This window comes from Mandrillus leucophaeus, unplaced genomic scaffold, assembly GCF_000951045.1.
Source record: "Mandrillus leucophaeus isolate KB7577 unplaced genomic scaffold, Mleu.le_1.0 Scaffold830, whole genome shotgun sequence".
NCBI classification, from domain to species: domain Eukaryota; kingdom Metazoa; phylum Chordata; class Mammalia; order Primates; family Cercopithecidae; genus Mandrillus; species Mandrillus leucophaeus.
Genome location: NW_012109031.1, coordinates 333,969 through 350,498, shown reverse-complemented (window position 1 = coordinate 350,498; position 16,530 = coordinate 333,969). Strand labels below are relative to the sequence as shown.

General features: G+C 47.6%; 3 protein-coding genes across 4 annotated transcripts in view; 2 read left to right on the top strand and 1 right to left on the bottom strand.

The window, feature by feature from the left end:
• LOC105530598 (protein S100-A7-like 2) overlaps positions 1-5,095 on the top strand; it is an 11,830-nt gene extending 6,735 nt beyond the window's left edge. Inside the window, exons 3-4 of the mRNA XM_011968216.1 lie at positions 3,590-3,721; positions 4,976-5,095. Coding sequence (XP_011823606.1) covers positions 3,590-3,721; positions 4,976-5,095 — 252 coding nt within the window. The remainder of the gene's footprint in view (positions 1-3,589; positions 3,722-4,975) is intronic.
• A 3,744-nt stretch (positions 5,096-8,839) lies between these two features.
• LOC105530580 (protein S100-A7-like) lies at positions 8,840-15,616 on the bottom strand. 2 transcript variants are annotated; one of them, XM_011968169.1, is made up of 3 exons: positions 15,529-15,616; positions 13,791-13,948; positions 8,840-12,876 (listed from the first exon to the last, which is right to left on the bottom strand). In XM_011968169.1, exons 2-3 carry the CDS (start codon positions 13,929-13,931, stop codon positions 12,712-12,714), a joined length of 306 nt encoding a protein of 101 aa, XP_011823559.1. In that variant the 5' UTR covers positions 13,932-13,948; positions 15,529-15,616; the 3' UTR covers positions 8,840-12,711. The 2 variants fall into 2 exon arrangements, with proteins under 2 accessions (XP_011823559.1, XP_011823560.1); XM_011968170.1 differs by lacking the exon at positions 15,529-15,616 and adding an exon at positions 14,739-14,795 and having other exon boundaries at positions 12,650-12,876.
• S100A8 (S100 calcium binding protein A8) overlaps positions 9,466-16,530 on the top strand; it is a 33,026-nt gene continuing 25,961 nt past the window's right edge. Inside the window, exon 1 of the mRNA XM_011968173.1 lies at positions 9,466-9,531. The gene's annotated coding sequence lies outside the window, so the exon portion shown is untranslated. The remainder of the gene's footprint in view (positions 9,532-16,530) is intronic.

Sequence of the window (16,530 nt, the reverse complement as noted above, 5' to 3'; positions counted from 1 at the left end):
GTTCTTCCAAGCGGGCCCCCGTGGCACACTGTGCAAACCACCGTCTTAGACAGACTCCCTGCAGGGATCAGGCTGGAACCAACCCCATCAGTTGGGCGAGCATTTGTGCTCATGTCTCAGGTAAGGCCTCAGCTCTCCATACTAACTGAAGGGAGCCACACCTGGGTAGGTAGCACTAGAGAGGCTGGCTAACCCTCAGATCTGTCTTCTGCACACACAGTTTCATCCTGGGACCCTCAGGTGATGGTAGAAAACTCGGCATTTCTGAGACAGGCAAGGGGGTTCTGCCCTTTCTGCTCAAGACGAAACCATCTTCCAGGTACCCCCTCCTGCACCTGCTCTGGGGAAAGGTGGTGCAAGTAATACCTCATTATGCTACTTTCTTGAATATAGACAAAATAACAATAGTAAGTATATTTAGTAAATACCACTTGTTGATTACCCCCCCACCAAGTCCTTCACATATATTAACTTGTTTAATTTTCACAACAACCTGGGAGGAATCTACTCTCTTTGTCACTCCTTTTACTGATGAGGACACTGACACACGGAGATAATAAGTTGTATGGTAGCCTGTGTCCGGAACCCATGCTTTAACCGGAGGGCTTTGGAGGTGATTCGGGATCATGGCCTCACCTCCACCCCTTTCCCAAGCTCCTCTGCTTTTTTACAGTTTGACATCTCTGACTCCTGCATATAATTTTGTCTGTAGAAAATATCTTGGAATAAACACATTTGAAAACTCTGCAGAAAGAGGGTCTGGCTGGAGGAGGGTAGATGGGAAGCCGTGCAGAGGATACAGTTCCAAGGCACCAGTGCAGATGTATTCAGTGCCCATGTGTGTATGTGTGTGTGTGTGCAGATGCACGTGTTCGTGTGTGTGCACGCATGTGCTGAGGGGCAGTCGAGAGAATAGCAGAGCCAGAGATCCCTGATGTCAGGAAGGCCACTGGTGCTCCTGACAGACCCTGGGAGAATGAGGAGTGGTGTAGGGGGAATATGAAGGGCTCTGTGAACAGGCCCTATTCAAAGGAGGCATGAGAAGCAGCTGTGAGGAGCACCAGGGTACCTGGGTGGGTGCCCAGGGAGTAATCCAGGCTCCCGTCTCCCACTGGGGAATAATTTGCATTGCACCATAGGCCAATGGTAAGCCCAGTGAGTTGGCAGGACTTGTCCCTGCCCCTGAGGTTTCTGTGGGGGATGGACCATGGCTGTCTTGGTGTTTCCAGGGACCTGGTGAAGCTCTGAGATCATGCAGCAAGGGTGCTCACTGGAGTCAGAGGTTTGCAACAATGCCCCATGTCTGGCCCTCCCCAGCTCTGTGACTTTGTGCAAACCGCCTGCCAGTGACCTTTTCCCTTCAGCTGTAAAATGAGATAAAAATCTCAGTTGTCTTCCTGGCTGCCCTGGGAGGACCAGCAAGACGTCTCTAATCAAAGTGGTTTTCCTCGGAAAGCACAGGGCCTTCCTCAGCAGCTGTCCCTTCTGGAGTGACCTGGAGGCCACTGTGGCCAGCAGGAGGACATGTGCTCTGGAGAAGACAGAGGCCTCCTGCCTGTCACCTGGGGCCTAGAGCTCACAGAACAGCCTGGAGAAAGGTCCCTGGGCCATGTCCAGGTCAGAGCCCTGGTTCCTCTGCTGTGCACTGCACTGGACAGTGGCTCCTGCGGGGCAGGGTAACCCCATGCTCAGCCAAGACTGATAGCACAGACCCTGGATTTCCACAGACGGCTAGAAGTGGGCTTCGGAGTCAGTAGGACTTGGCTTCAAATCCTGGCTCTGCCACTTTCTAGGGGTGTCCTCTTGGCAAATCTAGCTAAACGTGGTTCACATCTGTAAACTGAGATAATCATACCCATCACAGAGGATTCTCCTGAGAATTATATGAGACAATGCATCCAAAGCTCTTAGCAGACTGCCTGGCGTGTGGTAACCTGTCACAAATGACAGCCGCATTTACCTTACCGACAGGTGATGAAAGCTCCTCAAATGACTCATTGGATCCATAATCAGGGACTCTGATTCCACCTGCAAATCCCCAAATGCCCTATGTGCTGGGGGCACAGCATCCCTCTCACCTTCCCTCTGTCATCACCCTCCGTTCCAGCCCCAAAGGACTTAGAAAGGCAAGAGGACTCTGCCGGGGGCTCGCTGGGCGGGCACAATGGAGCCCCAGGGCAGTGTCGGCTGTGAGTTTCCACCCGGACCAGCGTCATGTTGAGGCAACTGATGGAATCAGTGCCAGGCGCCCAGTCCTGGTCCCAGCCTAGATCTGAGCATCATCAAAGGCACTGCTCTCCTCCCAACAACCTTCTCCCGTTTACCTCCCTTCTCTGCCTCCTCTGAGGGGTCTGGTGAGTCCCTGTGTGCCCATGTGCTTCTTCTAGGTTGAAGGCACAATGTCCCAGCCTGCTTGCTGCCTATTCATGAGGAGGAAGGCCCTGGGCTGGGAGTCGGGATGCCTGGATTCAAGTTACAGCTTGTCCCTGATTGGCCTGTGCAGCCTGCAGGGAAGTCATTTGTCCTCTCCCTCCAGGCCTCAGCATCTTCTTTTGGGCAGTGAGGGGCTGGACTGGATAATCTATATCCCTTCTGTTCTGACTTTTGGTGGTCCTGTGACACCAGGGAGCCTCACAGAAGAGCTGCTGCAGAGAATGTCTCTGTAGACCACTGAGGCCAGAGCCAAGTCCAGGATCCCCAGCGCCGCCTCTGCCTGCTGCAGTCCTTCTTTCTACTGAGAGGTTTGTCCATTTCCCGGCTTCCTGGCCTCAGGTCTCTTCAAGATGCTCTGAGGCACTGGAGAGGCCCAGAGTGAATCCTTCATGTTTGTGCCATTCCCTTAATTTCCCCTTGCTTCCAGCGCTGGGCGGAGAGTTGGGAGCACAGGGATGGTACAAATGTGCAGGGATTGGCAGAGTCCTCCAGTGCCCACTGGAGCATTGTAAGAGGACTTGAGCCCAGAGATCCAGGAGACACATGGAGTGGGGTCGCTCAGGCCTCCCCCGGGCTGTTGATTGCTGACCTGTCAGGAGCTCCACAAGGACGGGGCACCACCCAGGTTCTTTATATTTTATCTGAGATCCCAGAGCTCTGGGAAAGCGAGGGGATGATAGTGCCTTTCTTCATGTCAGTGTTTTGCTGGGGAGTCTCACTGCTGATTTCAGCAGTAATGGATCCATAAGCGGACTCCTACTTTTCCCAGCACCTTAAATTCAGGGTCCCTTAGATGCTACCACCTCATTCTTCCACTCCTACAGCCCACTCCCTCCTCCTCTGCCCACATATCCCACCCTGGGCCTTACAATTTCCACGACTTCCCCTCCCTCTCCTTAAACATTTATTCCCTCCTCTGGATTTCACCTGGACTGAAGGATTGTCAGATTCCTTCTGCTCCATCTCAGGGTTGCCTCTCACCTTCCCTTCAGACCCAGCCCTTACTCCATTCCCTGCCTATCCTGTCTCCTTTCATCCCTGTTCCCCAGAGTCTCAGACGTTGGAAAGCAAGCCAGGCGGCCACCACCCTTTCCTGCAGCCCCGGCCCTTACTCCATTCCCTGCGTATCCTGTCTCCCTTCATCCCTGTTCCCCAGAGTCTCAGACGTTGGAAAGCAAGCCAGGCAACTGGCGCTCTTTCCTGCAGCTTACTGGACACAGGAGCTGCGGAGCTGCTGAAGGACTTACTCAACCTATGTGACAAATACACCCAAGATTCAGATGCCGTGGTCAGATCTGGCTGTCCAACGTCATGCATTTCCCTACCTTCCTGTCGGCCTGTGAGAGCAGGGACCCAGCGGCTGGGTGGGAGTGGGGCAGGAGTGCACGGCACCCCTGGACCTCACTGGCCTGAGAACCAGCTCATGGAGAGGCACCGGCGTGGCAGGCTGGGGAGCACCTTGCACCTCCCCCAAGCCACTGCACCTCTACTCCTGACTGGAAGGGGTGTAGTAGACAGAGTCCAGGATGGGGTGAGAAGACCCGATTTCCTGCACAGCCCCTGCTGTTTACTTGTTTCATTGGTACAAATAGTTAAACACCAACTCAGGGAGCCTTAGTTACCTTAGATGTAAAAATGGGGACAATGTCACTTATTTCCTGGGGTTGTCATGAACACTTAAATGAGGTAACACATGTGCGATGCTTTGTAAGATGGGAAGAGGGACCGTGATGTTAACGAGTGTTATTAGACAGTCAGCAGGCTACGCGACTTGTGGGTCGGGAGAAGGTCTCCTGGCTTAAACTATCTCTCTTCTGTCTGCAAAAAAATTTCCCCCTTTAAATTCAACTCTGAGTTCATCTGCTCCTTCTGGAAGCTTCTTTTCATGTACCCCTCGGATCAGCAGTTAACAACACAGAATCATAATGCCAAGTGAAATGGGGCAGCCCTAAAACCCTGGAGAGTTTTTGATTCCCAATCACTATGACATCTAACTTCTCCATTAAACCATTAACACCCGCTGAACTCACTGGCACAAATAATGCAACAGACTGAATCACAGAGAGTGAGCTCCGACAAGGAAGGGATTCAGAATTGGTGTATTTTGATGGAATGATGAGGAGTGGAGGTAGTTTTGAGACTAGGGTCCAAAGCGTGTTGGCCCGGGCAGAATGAATATCGGACATTCCAAGGGGCGCAGGCAGACCTTGCCTCAGAATTTTGGGATCTCCTATGCATGCTCTCATTTGAGCCAAGAGTCACCAGTTAAAACATCAGGGTCAGGGCTCCCCATTGCATCCATTACGGCTGTCCCAACCCCACCCTTCTACAACCTCCACCTCACCCCCTACGTATTTCCCCTTAGCCTCTGCCATCTCCTTCTCACCCTCCCAGTCCAGCCCCAGGTTGTAATCTTCCTTTTGTTTGATATCTTCTCCCAACAGGAAAAGAAAGAGCCCCGATTTCTTAGAAAAGTTGTTCAAGGACAGGAATCATGATGAGAAGATCAATTTTTCCGAGTTTTTCTCCAGTGTTCCTGCAGTTGCTAAGGAATCATGCCATCAGTCCCATGGCCAGAAGTCCTGTTCTGAAGGTTATGGATGACCCAACCCCATCTCAGCCCAGCCCAGCCCGTGGGCTCTCCACCCAGGCCCTGGTTTAGCAGACACCAAGAGCCAGTAAACTGGTCTCCTGCTCTGGTTGCTAGGCTCTTTTCCTCTTTCTCTTTGGTCATACATATTGGCAACGCAGTGGATTCTTGATTAGCTGCTTTGTTCTTTCTTTCTTTTTTTTTCTTTTTTGAGACAAAGTCTTGTTCTGTTGCCCAGGCTGGAATGCAGTGGTATGATCTTGGCTCATTATAACCCCTGCCTCCTGGGTTCAGGTGATTCTCCTGCCTCAGCCTCTCAAGTAGCTGGGATTACAGGTGGTTGCGACCATGCCCAGCTAATTTTTGTATTTTTAGGAAAGACAATGTTTTGCTGTGTTGTCCAGGCTGGTCTCCAACTGATCTGCCTGGATCCTGACTTCAAGTGATGTGCCCACCTCGGTCCCCCAAAGAGCTGGGATTACAGACGTGAGCCCTATTTTGTTCTTTTTTATGTGGTTATCCCCATCTATCATAGGTTTGGACATACACACACAAACACACACAGTCACACAATTTTTGTGGTTACCTTTGAAATTTTAACTTGCAATACATACTAGACTAGAGCTAATCAATATCTCTACTCTCCTCCTAAACAATGTAAATAATTCATTTTAAATTCAGAGACTCCCCTTCCAGCTTATATGCTATTTTTTTCCAGCCTTTTAACTCTCCTTAAAAATTATGTCCCTTATTTTGGAATGATTATTATTATTTGAGACAGGGTCGGCTCTGTTGCTCAGGCTGGAGTGCAGCAGCAGGATCATGGCTCACTGCAGCCTCCACCTTCTTAGCTCAAGTAATCCTTTTGATTCAGCCTCTTATGTAACTGGGATTCCAGGCACGTGCCAACACGCCTGGTTAATTTTTTATTTTTTGTAGAGATGGAGGTCTCACTACGTTGCCCGGGTTAGTCTTGAGCTCCTGGGCTGAAGCGATCCTCCATCTTGGCCTCCCAAAGTGCTAGGATTAGAGGTGTGAGCCACTATGCAGGGCCAGGAATTATTATTTTTGATTTAACAAATATTTCGTTAGGATTACCCACTTGATCCACTGCCTCAGACTCCCAAAGTGCTGGGATGACAGGCGTGAGCCTCCGCACTCACCCAAGACTTTTTAAATGTACAACTTCACTCTCCATTTCTTCTTTTTCTCCTTTCATTTTGCTGTTGTTGTTGTAGAAATTGGGTCATTTGTCCTGTAGAATTTCCTGCAGTCTGGAGTTCCTAATTGTAACAGATTCCTCAGCCTCTCTCTTCCCTTGGTAACCTGGTAGATCTAGAGTCTTAAGCATATTCAGGTTTCAGGTTTTTTAAAGTAGATTGCTTCATATGTGGAGTTGTCTATCAAGAGTACATGTCTCAGTGTCTTTTTCTTATGTATCAGCTATGAATGATCATTGCCAACACTGGGTAAATCCAATTCTGCCTACACTTCTGCAGATAAACAAGTCTGGAGAAAAATGTGCTTACCTTGTTGACTGGTCACACTTCAAATTCATGACCACTAATCCAACTGCGCATTCAATACAAATAAGAGAGTATTTGCATATTTCAATTACCCCATCTACTCTCTTATCAGAATCAGTGGCCATACACTCTGCCTTCCCCCAACTACCATGAACTTTTTATGTTCCCAGCAAAGGTCCATCCGTCCTCTTTCACTACATCCCATCCCCCTTGCTTTTTTCAAACATCCGCTACAGAAATTCTCCCCTTTTTCTTATGCAACATCAGTTTTTCTGTTTTCTGGTCTTCTCATTCTATACAAATACACTGTTATTTGTCTGACCTTAAATAATAATTTTGACTTCATTCTCCTCTGTGATCTTCTCTATTCTCTGCTTCCATTTACAGCATTTTAAAAATTTTGTGGATGTATAATATTTGTACATACTTAAGGGGTTCATGTGTGATATTTTGTTACATGCACAGAATGTATAATGATCAAGTCATGGTATTTAGGACATCTATCACCTCAAGTATTTATCATTTTTATGTGGTGGGAACATTTGAAGTCCTCTCTTCTAGATCTTTTGAAATATACAATACACTCTGGTTAACTATAGTTGCCCTATTCTGCCATAAAACATTAGATCATATTCCTTCTATATAGCTAGGTGTTTCTACTCATTTAACCAATCTCCCTTCACCCCACCCATTCACCTTTCCCAGCCTCAGTAACCATCATTCTCCCTATACCTCCATGAGACGAACTTTTTTTTTTTTTTTTTTTTTTAGCTCCCACAGATGAGGGAGAACATGTGATATTTGTCTTTCTGTGCCTGGCTTATCATCTCTGGGTTTGTTTACGTTTTCTATTTTTATCTTCTCTTGTTTCCATTTCCTATTTTTATCTTCTCTCTTGGTGTACTTGTATTTTTTGAATGTTGAACATTAAGAATGAAAATTTTTTTATTTCAGGCTATGGATGATTTTCTCTCCCTCCAGAGAATTTTCTTTAGCTTCTGGAAAGGAATTAGAGTAGCAGATCATTTAAATCTGATCTGGGTTTATTGATTCAAAACTGAATTCTAGGATTTATATTTCTGATCCATATACTTATTCCCAGGAGTAGCAATTGAGGGTTTCTAACTGAAATCCTGGAATGTTTAGAAGGGTACCTCTACCTTGGAAATCCTCTGAGCTTTGATTTTTATCTCCTAAAGGCTCTTACTAGCTATTTAGGTTTTTAACAAAGATTTTCTGATGGGCTGTACCTCTTGTCCTGTACAACTTGTGAAAAGACACATGCCTAAAAGGGAGAAAATTCGAGTGATCAGCTCACCATTTGTTGCTTCTCTTTTATGTAAATTTTTGTCTTTTCAAGTTCTGGCTGTGTTGGAAGTCCTGAACACTAATTTCAATCTCACCAGTCCTGAATGACTATTAAAATTGCAAATAATCTTCCTTGTCTCTTAGAAGTTACTTTCTGTTTGGTTTGTTAACTTCTTTGTTCAAACTACTTAAGAATTAATTTCTCAGGAAGAGAAGCAGCTTTAATGTTGAGTACATTGATTGAGTCTTCTTTCTCTTGGATAACCAGAGCCTTCAAGTCCTGGTTACTTTGGTAGCTTTTTGATGCTTTGAGGCAGATAATTTTATGATTTTGTCCACATTTTCTATGTTTTATTGGGATAATTGGTCTATTTCTATGTTTTATTGGGATAATTCCATAACCAGAAGCAGACATATTGGCAGTAATGCTGAACTACAGGAACTCTTGGTACTGTTGATAAGAAAACAATAGTCAAGCCAAGAGCACATAGAATCTGTATCCCAGGTAGTCTACCTTTTGGAACACACATATATATACACATATATATACATATATACGTATATATATGTGTGTTCCAAAAATATTCACACAGATACATAAGGAAATATATATAATGATGTTCCTCATAGTATTGTTTGTGGTGGTAAGGAGTGGGAGGCAATATGAGGGTGGGGAAGGTATTCGTGGAGAAGTGGGTAGACAAATACTGTGGTAGCACATTATAAAGTAAATGCAACTCAGAGGTAATAATGCTAACTGTGCATAGAGCAATGTGGATATGAGTTGGGGTTCCACCGTAAAGTTATTTAAAGTTACATTGCTGGATTGTATGAAATAAAGGCTCTCATGCTCTTCTATACAATTCCCAAAGAAACTGATTGGTTCACATTAACTGCTTTAATTTAGATCGAAACATGGTTAAAGAATAATAAAAGATAAAAAATACTGAAATAGAAAAATAAACCAAGGAAACCAAAGGTCCTACTAGAAATTCAGTTTTAATATAAAATTGAAAATAATGGTAAATAAATGATGCTCCTAGTGAGAAGCATTAATTCTTTAATCCAATAATATTGAGGCCAAAGAAAGGAGAGCACTGAAACTTATCTGGTGCTGGTCATAACTCTTGTAAAATGCAAGTTACAAAAACAATAAGATATTATCTCACACTTAGTTATATATATATAATCTATGATGCATCAATCCCTTTCCTGGGCAAGAATACCAAAAAACTATCTCACAGATTTATAAGGGGACACGTGTGAATATGCTGTCATGGTGTGGTTATAGTGACAGGGTACTGGAAACAATCTGGTTGTTTATCAAACACATGGTCTTTTATGATTTTCTGCGCCTTTCACTTTGTTCCCTTTGCCCTCTTTTCTTCCTGGAAAGTTGAGATCACTCTTCAGGAGCCTACTCAAAAACCACCTGCATGTGGGGTAACATAAGAGATTCCTGTAGAGAAGGTTGAATAAATGTCAGTCAGAAGAAAGCAAAGAGAGACAGGAGTGACGTCACAGTGAATTCAGCACCACGGACAGCTCACGACACTCCAGCCCAGGCAACAGAGTGAGACTTCGTCTGAAAAAAAAAAGTTATTGGAATGTTTTGATATCAGAATTTCTTGGGACCGTCTGGATTTCCAGAATCTCTTTCACATCACGTGTCATGTGAGTGTGGGCATAGAGCTGTCAATTACTCTTTCTCTTTAGTACCAATATAATGTACAGTAGCTATTACTTATTCCAAATCAAGTCAATTCTTGCTCTAGTATGTGTTAGAACAAAGGTTGAATTCTGATCAATATGACACTAATACCTGTGCCCTTAGGCCTTGCTCTAAAATGTTCTCCTTCCAATGTGGAATGACACATTGCCCACACTCTATTTCTTGAAACTATTTTGAAGGCATATTGGGTGAAATCAAATCAATTTTCTATCTGGTGACTGGAGCTCTGGGATGTGGTTGTGGAGATGGCCTGGTCCCCTCTCCTCTTTATATCCATTTGCTTCTGTTCTATAAGCCACCTTGGTGAATTTGGAATGACAGTTCTCTTGACGACCTGCCATAGCAAATCAGCAATATCTCAGGATTTGGGATCTTAACTAGGAACTGCATGCTAGACATGGGGTCCCTGTCCTGTTATCACCTCTTGGGATGACATGGATGTATAAACAGAATATCCTAATAGATGTGATGAGTTCTGCATTGGCATAAGCATGGAGAGTGTGAAATAGTCTCAGGAACATTAGACAAGACACCCTTGAGAAGGTGATTTTTAATCCTAGACAAGAAAATCAAGAAGTATTTGTCCACACACTCCATCCTAATTAGTATGTGCCATTGCCAATTCACGGAATATTATCAGGAGAAATATGAACTGGAAAAATAAAGGGAGGGCATGGCAACATTAGGGGTAGTCAGTTGCCTTCTGGACTCTACCGATGGACTTGAAAGTCCAGGAACCCCACCCCAGGGAGACCCTCTCTTCTTTTGGGAGATCAGGATGTGAGTCCTTAGGGAAGCTCTTCAGTCATTTGCATTATTCCTTTTGGACTAGTTCCAGATTCTGGGGTCCAGATTCTGAGGTCCTCTCCTAAGCTGCACAACCTTCCTCCAGGACTGGAAGTTTTTAGATTTTGCACTGCTGTTTACATGAGGTGGTATTGATTAGAATTTGCACAAATGTATTTTATAATAAAAAATGATATAGAGTACTCATTATGAGCTGGGATCCAGTACTGCTATGTGCTGGGTAACAAGGAGATCTGAGGTAATAGTGTTTTCCCCCCATGATTCCAAGTCTGGATGAAAAGACATGAGGAGAATCTGAGGTAATGTAGCCACTATGGTAGGAGCGGGGTGAGGGTGAGGGAGGCACAAATGAGGCAGAGATCATTTCTTTGGGGTGAAGAGATGGTAGTTCACCCTCTAAATGTCTAAGAGACATTGACATTAAGGTCAGTCTTAAAATGTAATGTGAATGAGACAGATGAAATATTAAAAGACATTTCTGGCAGAGGCAGTAGTTTGGAAGATTGGTATAGAGGCATGAAATACTGAGATATACTGATGAGGGGTGTGTTGCGCATACTTGGAATAACAGCAGCTGGGTGAACAGGAGGGATTCAGAGAGTGCTGGGCAGACAGGAAGTCAGGCACCCACCCTTGGGACCCTGGCATGACGGTTCTGGACAGTGACCAGCAGTCCTGGTGGAGGAGAGAGGAGGAAAATGGGGAAGATGGTTCTAGGCTGGAGATCTGCAGGGAAGGTGTGGCCCAAGGAAAGTGGGCAACAGAGCTAAGAGAGGAAAGAGAGCAATTCTGGGGTGGATGATGGGGGGCAGGCTGTGTAGAGAAGGCAGCAGGGGGCTGGGAAGAGAAAATGGAATCCCAGGGACTGCAGGTCTCTGTGAGTTCCAAGAACAGGTGGAATAAGAATGAGAAAGGGGGAGAAGGAGAGAGAAGAAACCTAATGGTCAGACATTGGGATTTGGAGGTGAAAACTGCAGATCAGTCCTGAATGCTGGTGAGGTGCAGAATATGTTCAGGAAGGAAGATTCCTGATGAGGAGAGGAGATGCTGGTCTGTGAACAGAGGTGTGAGTGTGAAGTGCAGCAGTCATTCACAAGAGCAAATAACCCATCCTACACACTTCTGCTGGTCGGATGGAAAGAGAATTTTTGAGATGGTTGCCTGATTCCTCCAAGAAGAATGTTTGCCTGACTGACAGGTTAGCAGCAGACTGACCAGGGTGGTAAGAGAGAAGGAGGAATACTAAGAGCGGCTGCACGGAACATGGCCTGGAAGTGGCACTGGGTGAACATTAACCCTGTGTTGTGGCCTGTATGGAGAGACCCGCCAGCGCTCTGCTAGGACAGCACTGTGTCCTGCTTGTTTCTGCATCCTCAGCCCATAGCACAGTGCCTGGCCTGGAGTAGACTACCAATAACAAACTACTCATTACCCGCCAGATAGAGGCGCTGCAATTTCTCATCACAATCAGCATGAGCTCTCTGTGTCAGTCCTTAGGGCATTTCCTTGGTGCTGCCTTATTCTGGCCAGACTCCTTATTTGGACTCCTGGACTACTTTGAGCTCCTCAAAATCTGGAATATTCATTCATCACCAGAAATCTAGTCCTGGCATTTAGGAAACCATCATGGAGGACAGCTCAGCTTCAAGGTGACTCCCTCTCACTTCCACAGGGCCACCCACATAGGCACATGCACACAAGCACACAGCACAGGGAGAGGACACAGACCTTGGAGCCCAGGCCACAGGACAAGGGAGCCCATCCTCAGGGAACTACTGAGCCTCCCATTCGTAGTCACATGGGCCCTGAACCTGATCCCACCCAGGAATCCCTATGTGAGTGGTTTCTGTTTCCCCAAGCCCTGGAGAACAGCTGGGGCAGGAGCGGGAGGGCAGGAGCACACTGAGAGATGCCAGCTCCTTCTCAGTGCAGTATCTAAATACATCCGAATGACCTGGTCCATGGCTCAACAAGGAGGGGCATTGCTGTGACCTGGCAGAGGCCTTCTACCAGCTTCCACCTGTAACCTGCTGTGGTGGCTGCATTTAGGGAGTGGGGCAGAGGCAGACACCAGGACCTGCGTGAGAGGCAGCTCAGCGCTGCTGGAGGCCACAGGGAGAACATTGGTGGTGGGACATTACTCCTGGGTGACCCACTGGATGGGGGTGGTGGGGATTCTCCAACAAAGTTAGCCTGGAATTGGCAGTTTTGACAATGTAGGTCACCAAAGAGAAGAAGGAAATAAGGCAAGTGTCTGGTGGGAGGAGACACTTAATTGTTCCTGGGGTCTCTGGAGGCTCCTGGGTGGGGCTGGATCACTGGCTTCCCCCGGAACAGGGTGCCCCTCCGTGGCTTTGCTTGTGGTAGTCTGTGGCTATGTCTCCCAGCAAGGACAGAAACTCAGAAAAATCAATCTTCTTATCCTCATTCTTGTCCTTTCTCTCAAAGACATTGGTCAGGTAATGTATGCCCTTTTTGTCCTGTGAAGAGAAAAACATACAAACAAGAAAAATTCAATCACAAACAAGTTTTGGGCTGGGAGGGGAGAGGAGGAGGCAGAGACAGAGACAAATGCCTAGATCTGCACAGGCATCGTGGCAGGGCTGGGAGTGCAGGGTGAGTGGGTGAAGTTGGGGTGAGGATGTGAATGTTATCCCTGGAGTTCTCTAGGGAGACTTCTTGTCTCAAACCTCAGGTGGGAGACAGGTCCTGTCCCGAGGCGCACTGTTAAGTGACCTTGGGGAGAGCAGTCCCCTGTCCCAGCCTCACTCTCACCTGTCCCCAGCCTTTAAGGGCACTGGCTACCTTAGTTCTACCCCAGGGCCCCCAAATTGGCCCTCATCCTTCGTTCTCTTCTTTCTCTGACCTCCTCTTCTTTATTCTCTTTTTCCACCAAACTCAACTTCTGGGTTCCCTACTCTTGGTCGTCTAGACCCTTTGGTACCTAGTAGCCCACAATTTTTTTCAGATTTGCTAATGAGTCTTGTTTATTGCAAAGAGGGCTATTGATTTCTACTAGCAATGGAACTTCCAGTGCTTTCCCATTAATCTCAAGGATGTTGATGTGGGGCCTTTGGGAAGCAGGACCTGAGCATGTGAGTTTCAGTCTCACAGAGAGGGGGTCAGTGAGCACTGGGAGGGGACTGTGCACCGCCCTCAAGCTGCACACTTTGCTGACCATCTCATAACCTCATTTATATCTGTATAACTCTTTCCCATTTTCATACTTTTTTGCCTATCATCCTTAGATTCCCATATGATCCAAGCAATAAATTTGCAAATGGGAAATGTTTTAATCAGAGGATGAGGGTGACCCGTCCAAAGACACATAGTAAAATATATCCTCAGCCATGCCAGCGTCCAACCAACATTGAGAAGCTAAACCCCGACTCACACAGGCACTGAGGAAGTTGGGGAAGTTCTCCCTCATCATCGTCAGCAGGCTTGGCTTGTCAATCTTGTCATCACGTCTGGTGTATTTGTGAAACATGTCGATCATGCCTATTATGGACGTCTCAGCTTGAGTGTTGCTCATCTTGGCTTTCACAAAGGCTTCAGGAAATAAAGACAATCATTTTTTTCCCTTCATTTAAGTTAAGGTCTCTATGTGGGGGTGTTGGAAGGAGGGCTGAGGACAGAGGAAAAACAGCCCTAAAATGGAACAGAAGGAACTCGATTTTTAAAAATGTGATGGGATAAGTTGCTCAAAAATAAGAGGGTAGGACCAAGTCTGAGACCTGGCCCACCCTGGCCAGGGCCAAGAGGAGATGCAGGTGGATGGCAGAAGTCCAGCTGTGGGCAGAGCTTTGGAGAGGGAGAAGCAGAGAGAGTCGGGGGCCAGCAACACATGGAAGAACTGAGCTGGGACCCCTCAAGTCTCGGCCAGCACATGGCAGACCCCACTCCTAAAACAGCACCAAATCCATCTCCTCCAGCTTCACAGCTGGGGTGAGAGTCACGGGGGCAGGACAATAGCCTTGGTGATCTGGTCTCCGACCCTCCTGGGCTGCTTCAGGAACCAGACACCGTGGGTCCCACCTTGACTCAAGTGCAAGCCCTGCATGACACGGTGCATGCAGGCTCCAGGTGCACATGTGAGGATGGACGTGAGTGTGAACAGGAAACACAGCCCTGTCCCGAGCACAGGGGGGCCCTTCCTGCATTCCCCTGGGAATGAGAAACGGGAATGGCCTCTGTTACAAGGAACAGACATAATCCCCTGGTTCTTAAGCTGCTGGATGGGATGGGAGTGAGGTGGTTGTCGCTTCATGTCTGCTCTTGGGAATTATCTGCACCCTCGGAATCACCAAGGCTTGACCCTGTTTAAATAAGAAGGTCTGACTTCCCAAAGCAAATTGTCCAGCCTGTGGTCAGTCTGGGCTGGCCTGCACTCCAAGCCTGAAAAATAGGACAGTGCAGCTCTCACTTCCCACACTTTCCAAAGAACCAGAAAAGGACCTTGGCTAACGCGTGTGGGTGTCTGACAATAAACCCCCAACTCCTCTCAACGCAGGAGAAAGCTCCATGCTGGTAAGTGACTAAGAGGAGCCACCCAAAGCTTTTTTGATTCTGAGGCCAAGGCTAGACGCCAAGCCCTGTGGCCAGAGGGTGCCTGAGAATTTGCAGGTTGTGGTAGGGAGTGAGGGAGCTTTGGCTGCTCAATACCTTACCCAGGTAAGGGCAAGCCATCTGGCCAGGGCTCTGCTGTGTCGGGGTCCCAGGCCTTGGGGTTTGGAGAGCCTCCAAAGCATTCACAGGGGATCCTTAGCCCTCCACCCTCTGTGGGGGCAGAGCTGGGGAGGCGATTCAACAACTGGGACCCCAACACGCGGATGAATCCAGGGAGGAAGAAGACAGGGAAGGTCCTGTGCTCAGGTCCCACCGGGGACATTTCCACAGGAGTTGTCTCAGGAGATCCCAAAGGAGCAATGGACAGGTCTAGTTCAGCCACCTGGTTGTAGAGATGTGGGCTTTTGGTGTCAAGTGAAGGTCACACAGCCCAGCTAATGGCAGAGCTGGCCTAGACCCAGGCTCCTGAGTCTTCGTCCACAGCCCTTTCCCTTCCTGGAGGCAGCACAGCAGACTGGGCACTGGGCACTTCTAGAAAACGCAAAGAGGTAGGTGAGACTTACCGGAGCTGGGAAGCGACACGAGGAGCAGGATGAGTGAGATGTGTGTGTTTGGAAAAAGAGCAGTCCCTTTATAAGGCTCAGCCTGGCTCTTCCCGGGGGCTGGGAGGCCTCGGGCCACCTCTGTCATCTGTTTCTTGGAGCCTTGCCCCACATCAGGTGGGTGGGACACACCCAGGAGGCTGTGCTCAGGGTTTCTGACCAGGTAGCCAGGTCACCAGGTCCCACCCCACCCCAGGGACCTCACCTGGGGACTTCCCTGGCTCAACCTTGATTTGAGGGTAAGGCAGCCAGTGCATGTGTAGTAGCAAGTCAGGAAATGGGAGAAAAGAGCACCGGGCCTCTGGACCCAAAGAGGATGGAGTTTCAGACTCCTGAAGGTAGCATGGTCTTGTTTGTTCCCTCTCTCAGTCCTTCCACACAATTGTTGTGACAGCCTGTTCTACGACCCCACCGTGTACTGAGCATTCTAATGTCCAGACATCAAGATACCTGCTGCTCCTGTATCCTCCTCAACCCTCATAGTCCTAAGAGGCAGGTGCTGCAATCTCTATTTTAGGAAAGGAGAAGTTGAGATGTTCCCAAGTTTACTCAGCTGGTAAACACAGCAAACCATCATACGAACACAGAAGAGGAAAAATCAAATCCTTACTCATGTGCCCTGTGCTATAGGTCATGGGTCACATCAGGGTCTGCCCTACGGGAACTCAAAGTCCAGTGAGGGAAGCAAGGTTCCTTCATTGCTAACCATTGGTCAGTCCCTCACAGAAGCCCTGGACTCAGGTGGGGGGACTGGGGTCAAGGTCCCACTATCTAGGTTGGGTGGCGGAGAGACCCCCCTGTGGAATAAGCCTGGAGGCAGGGAGTGGGAAAAGTTCTTTCCTGCCCCATGGCACTAACTTCCCAGAAAGTCTTCAGCGTTTTTCCTCCTCCTATGAAAAACAGCCTGTGTAGGAGTTGGGAGTTGTGCCCTTGGCTATAATGTGCCCTACCCTGCTGTGGAAA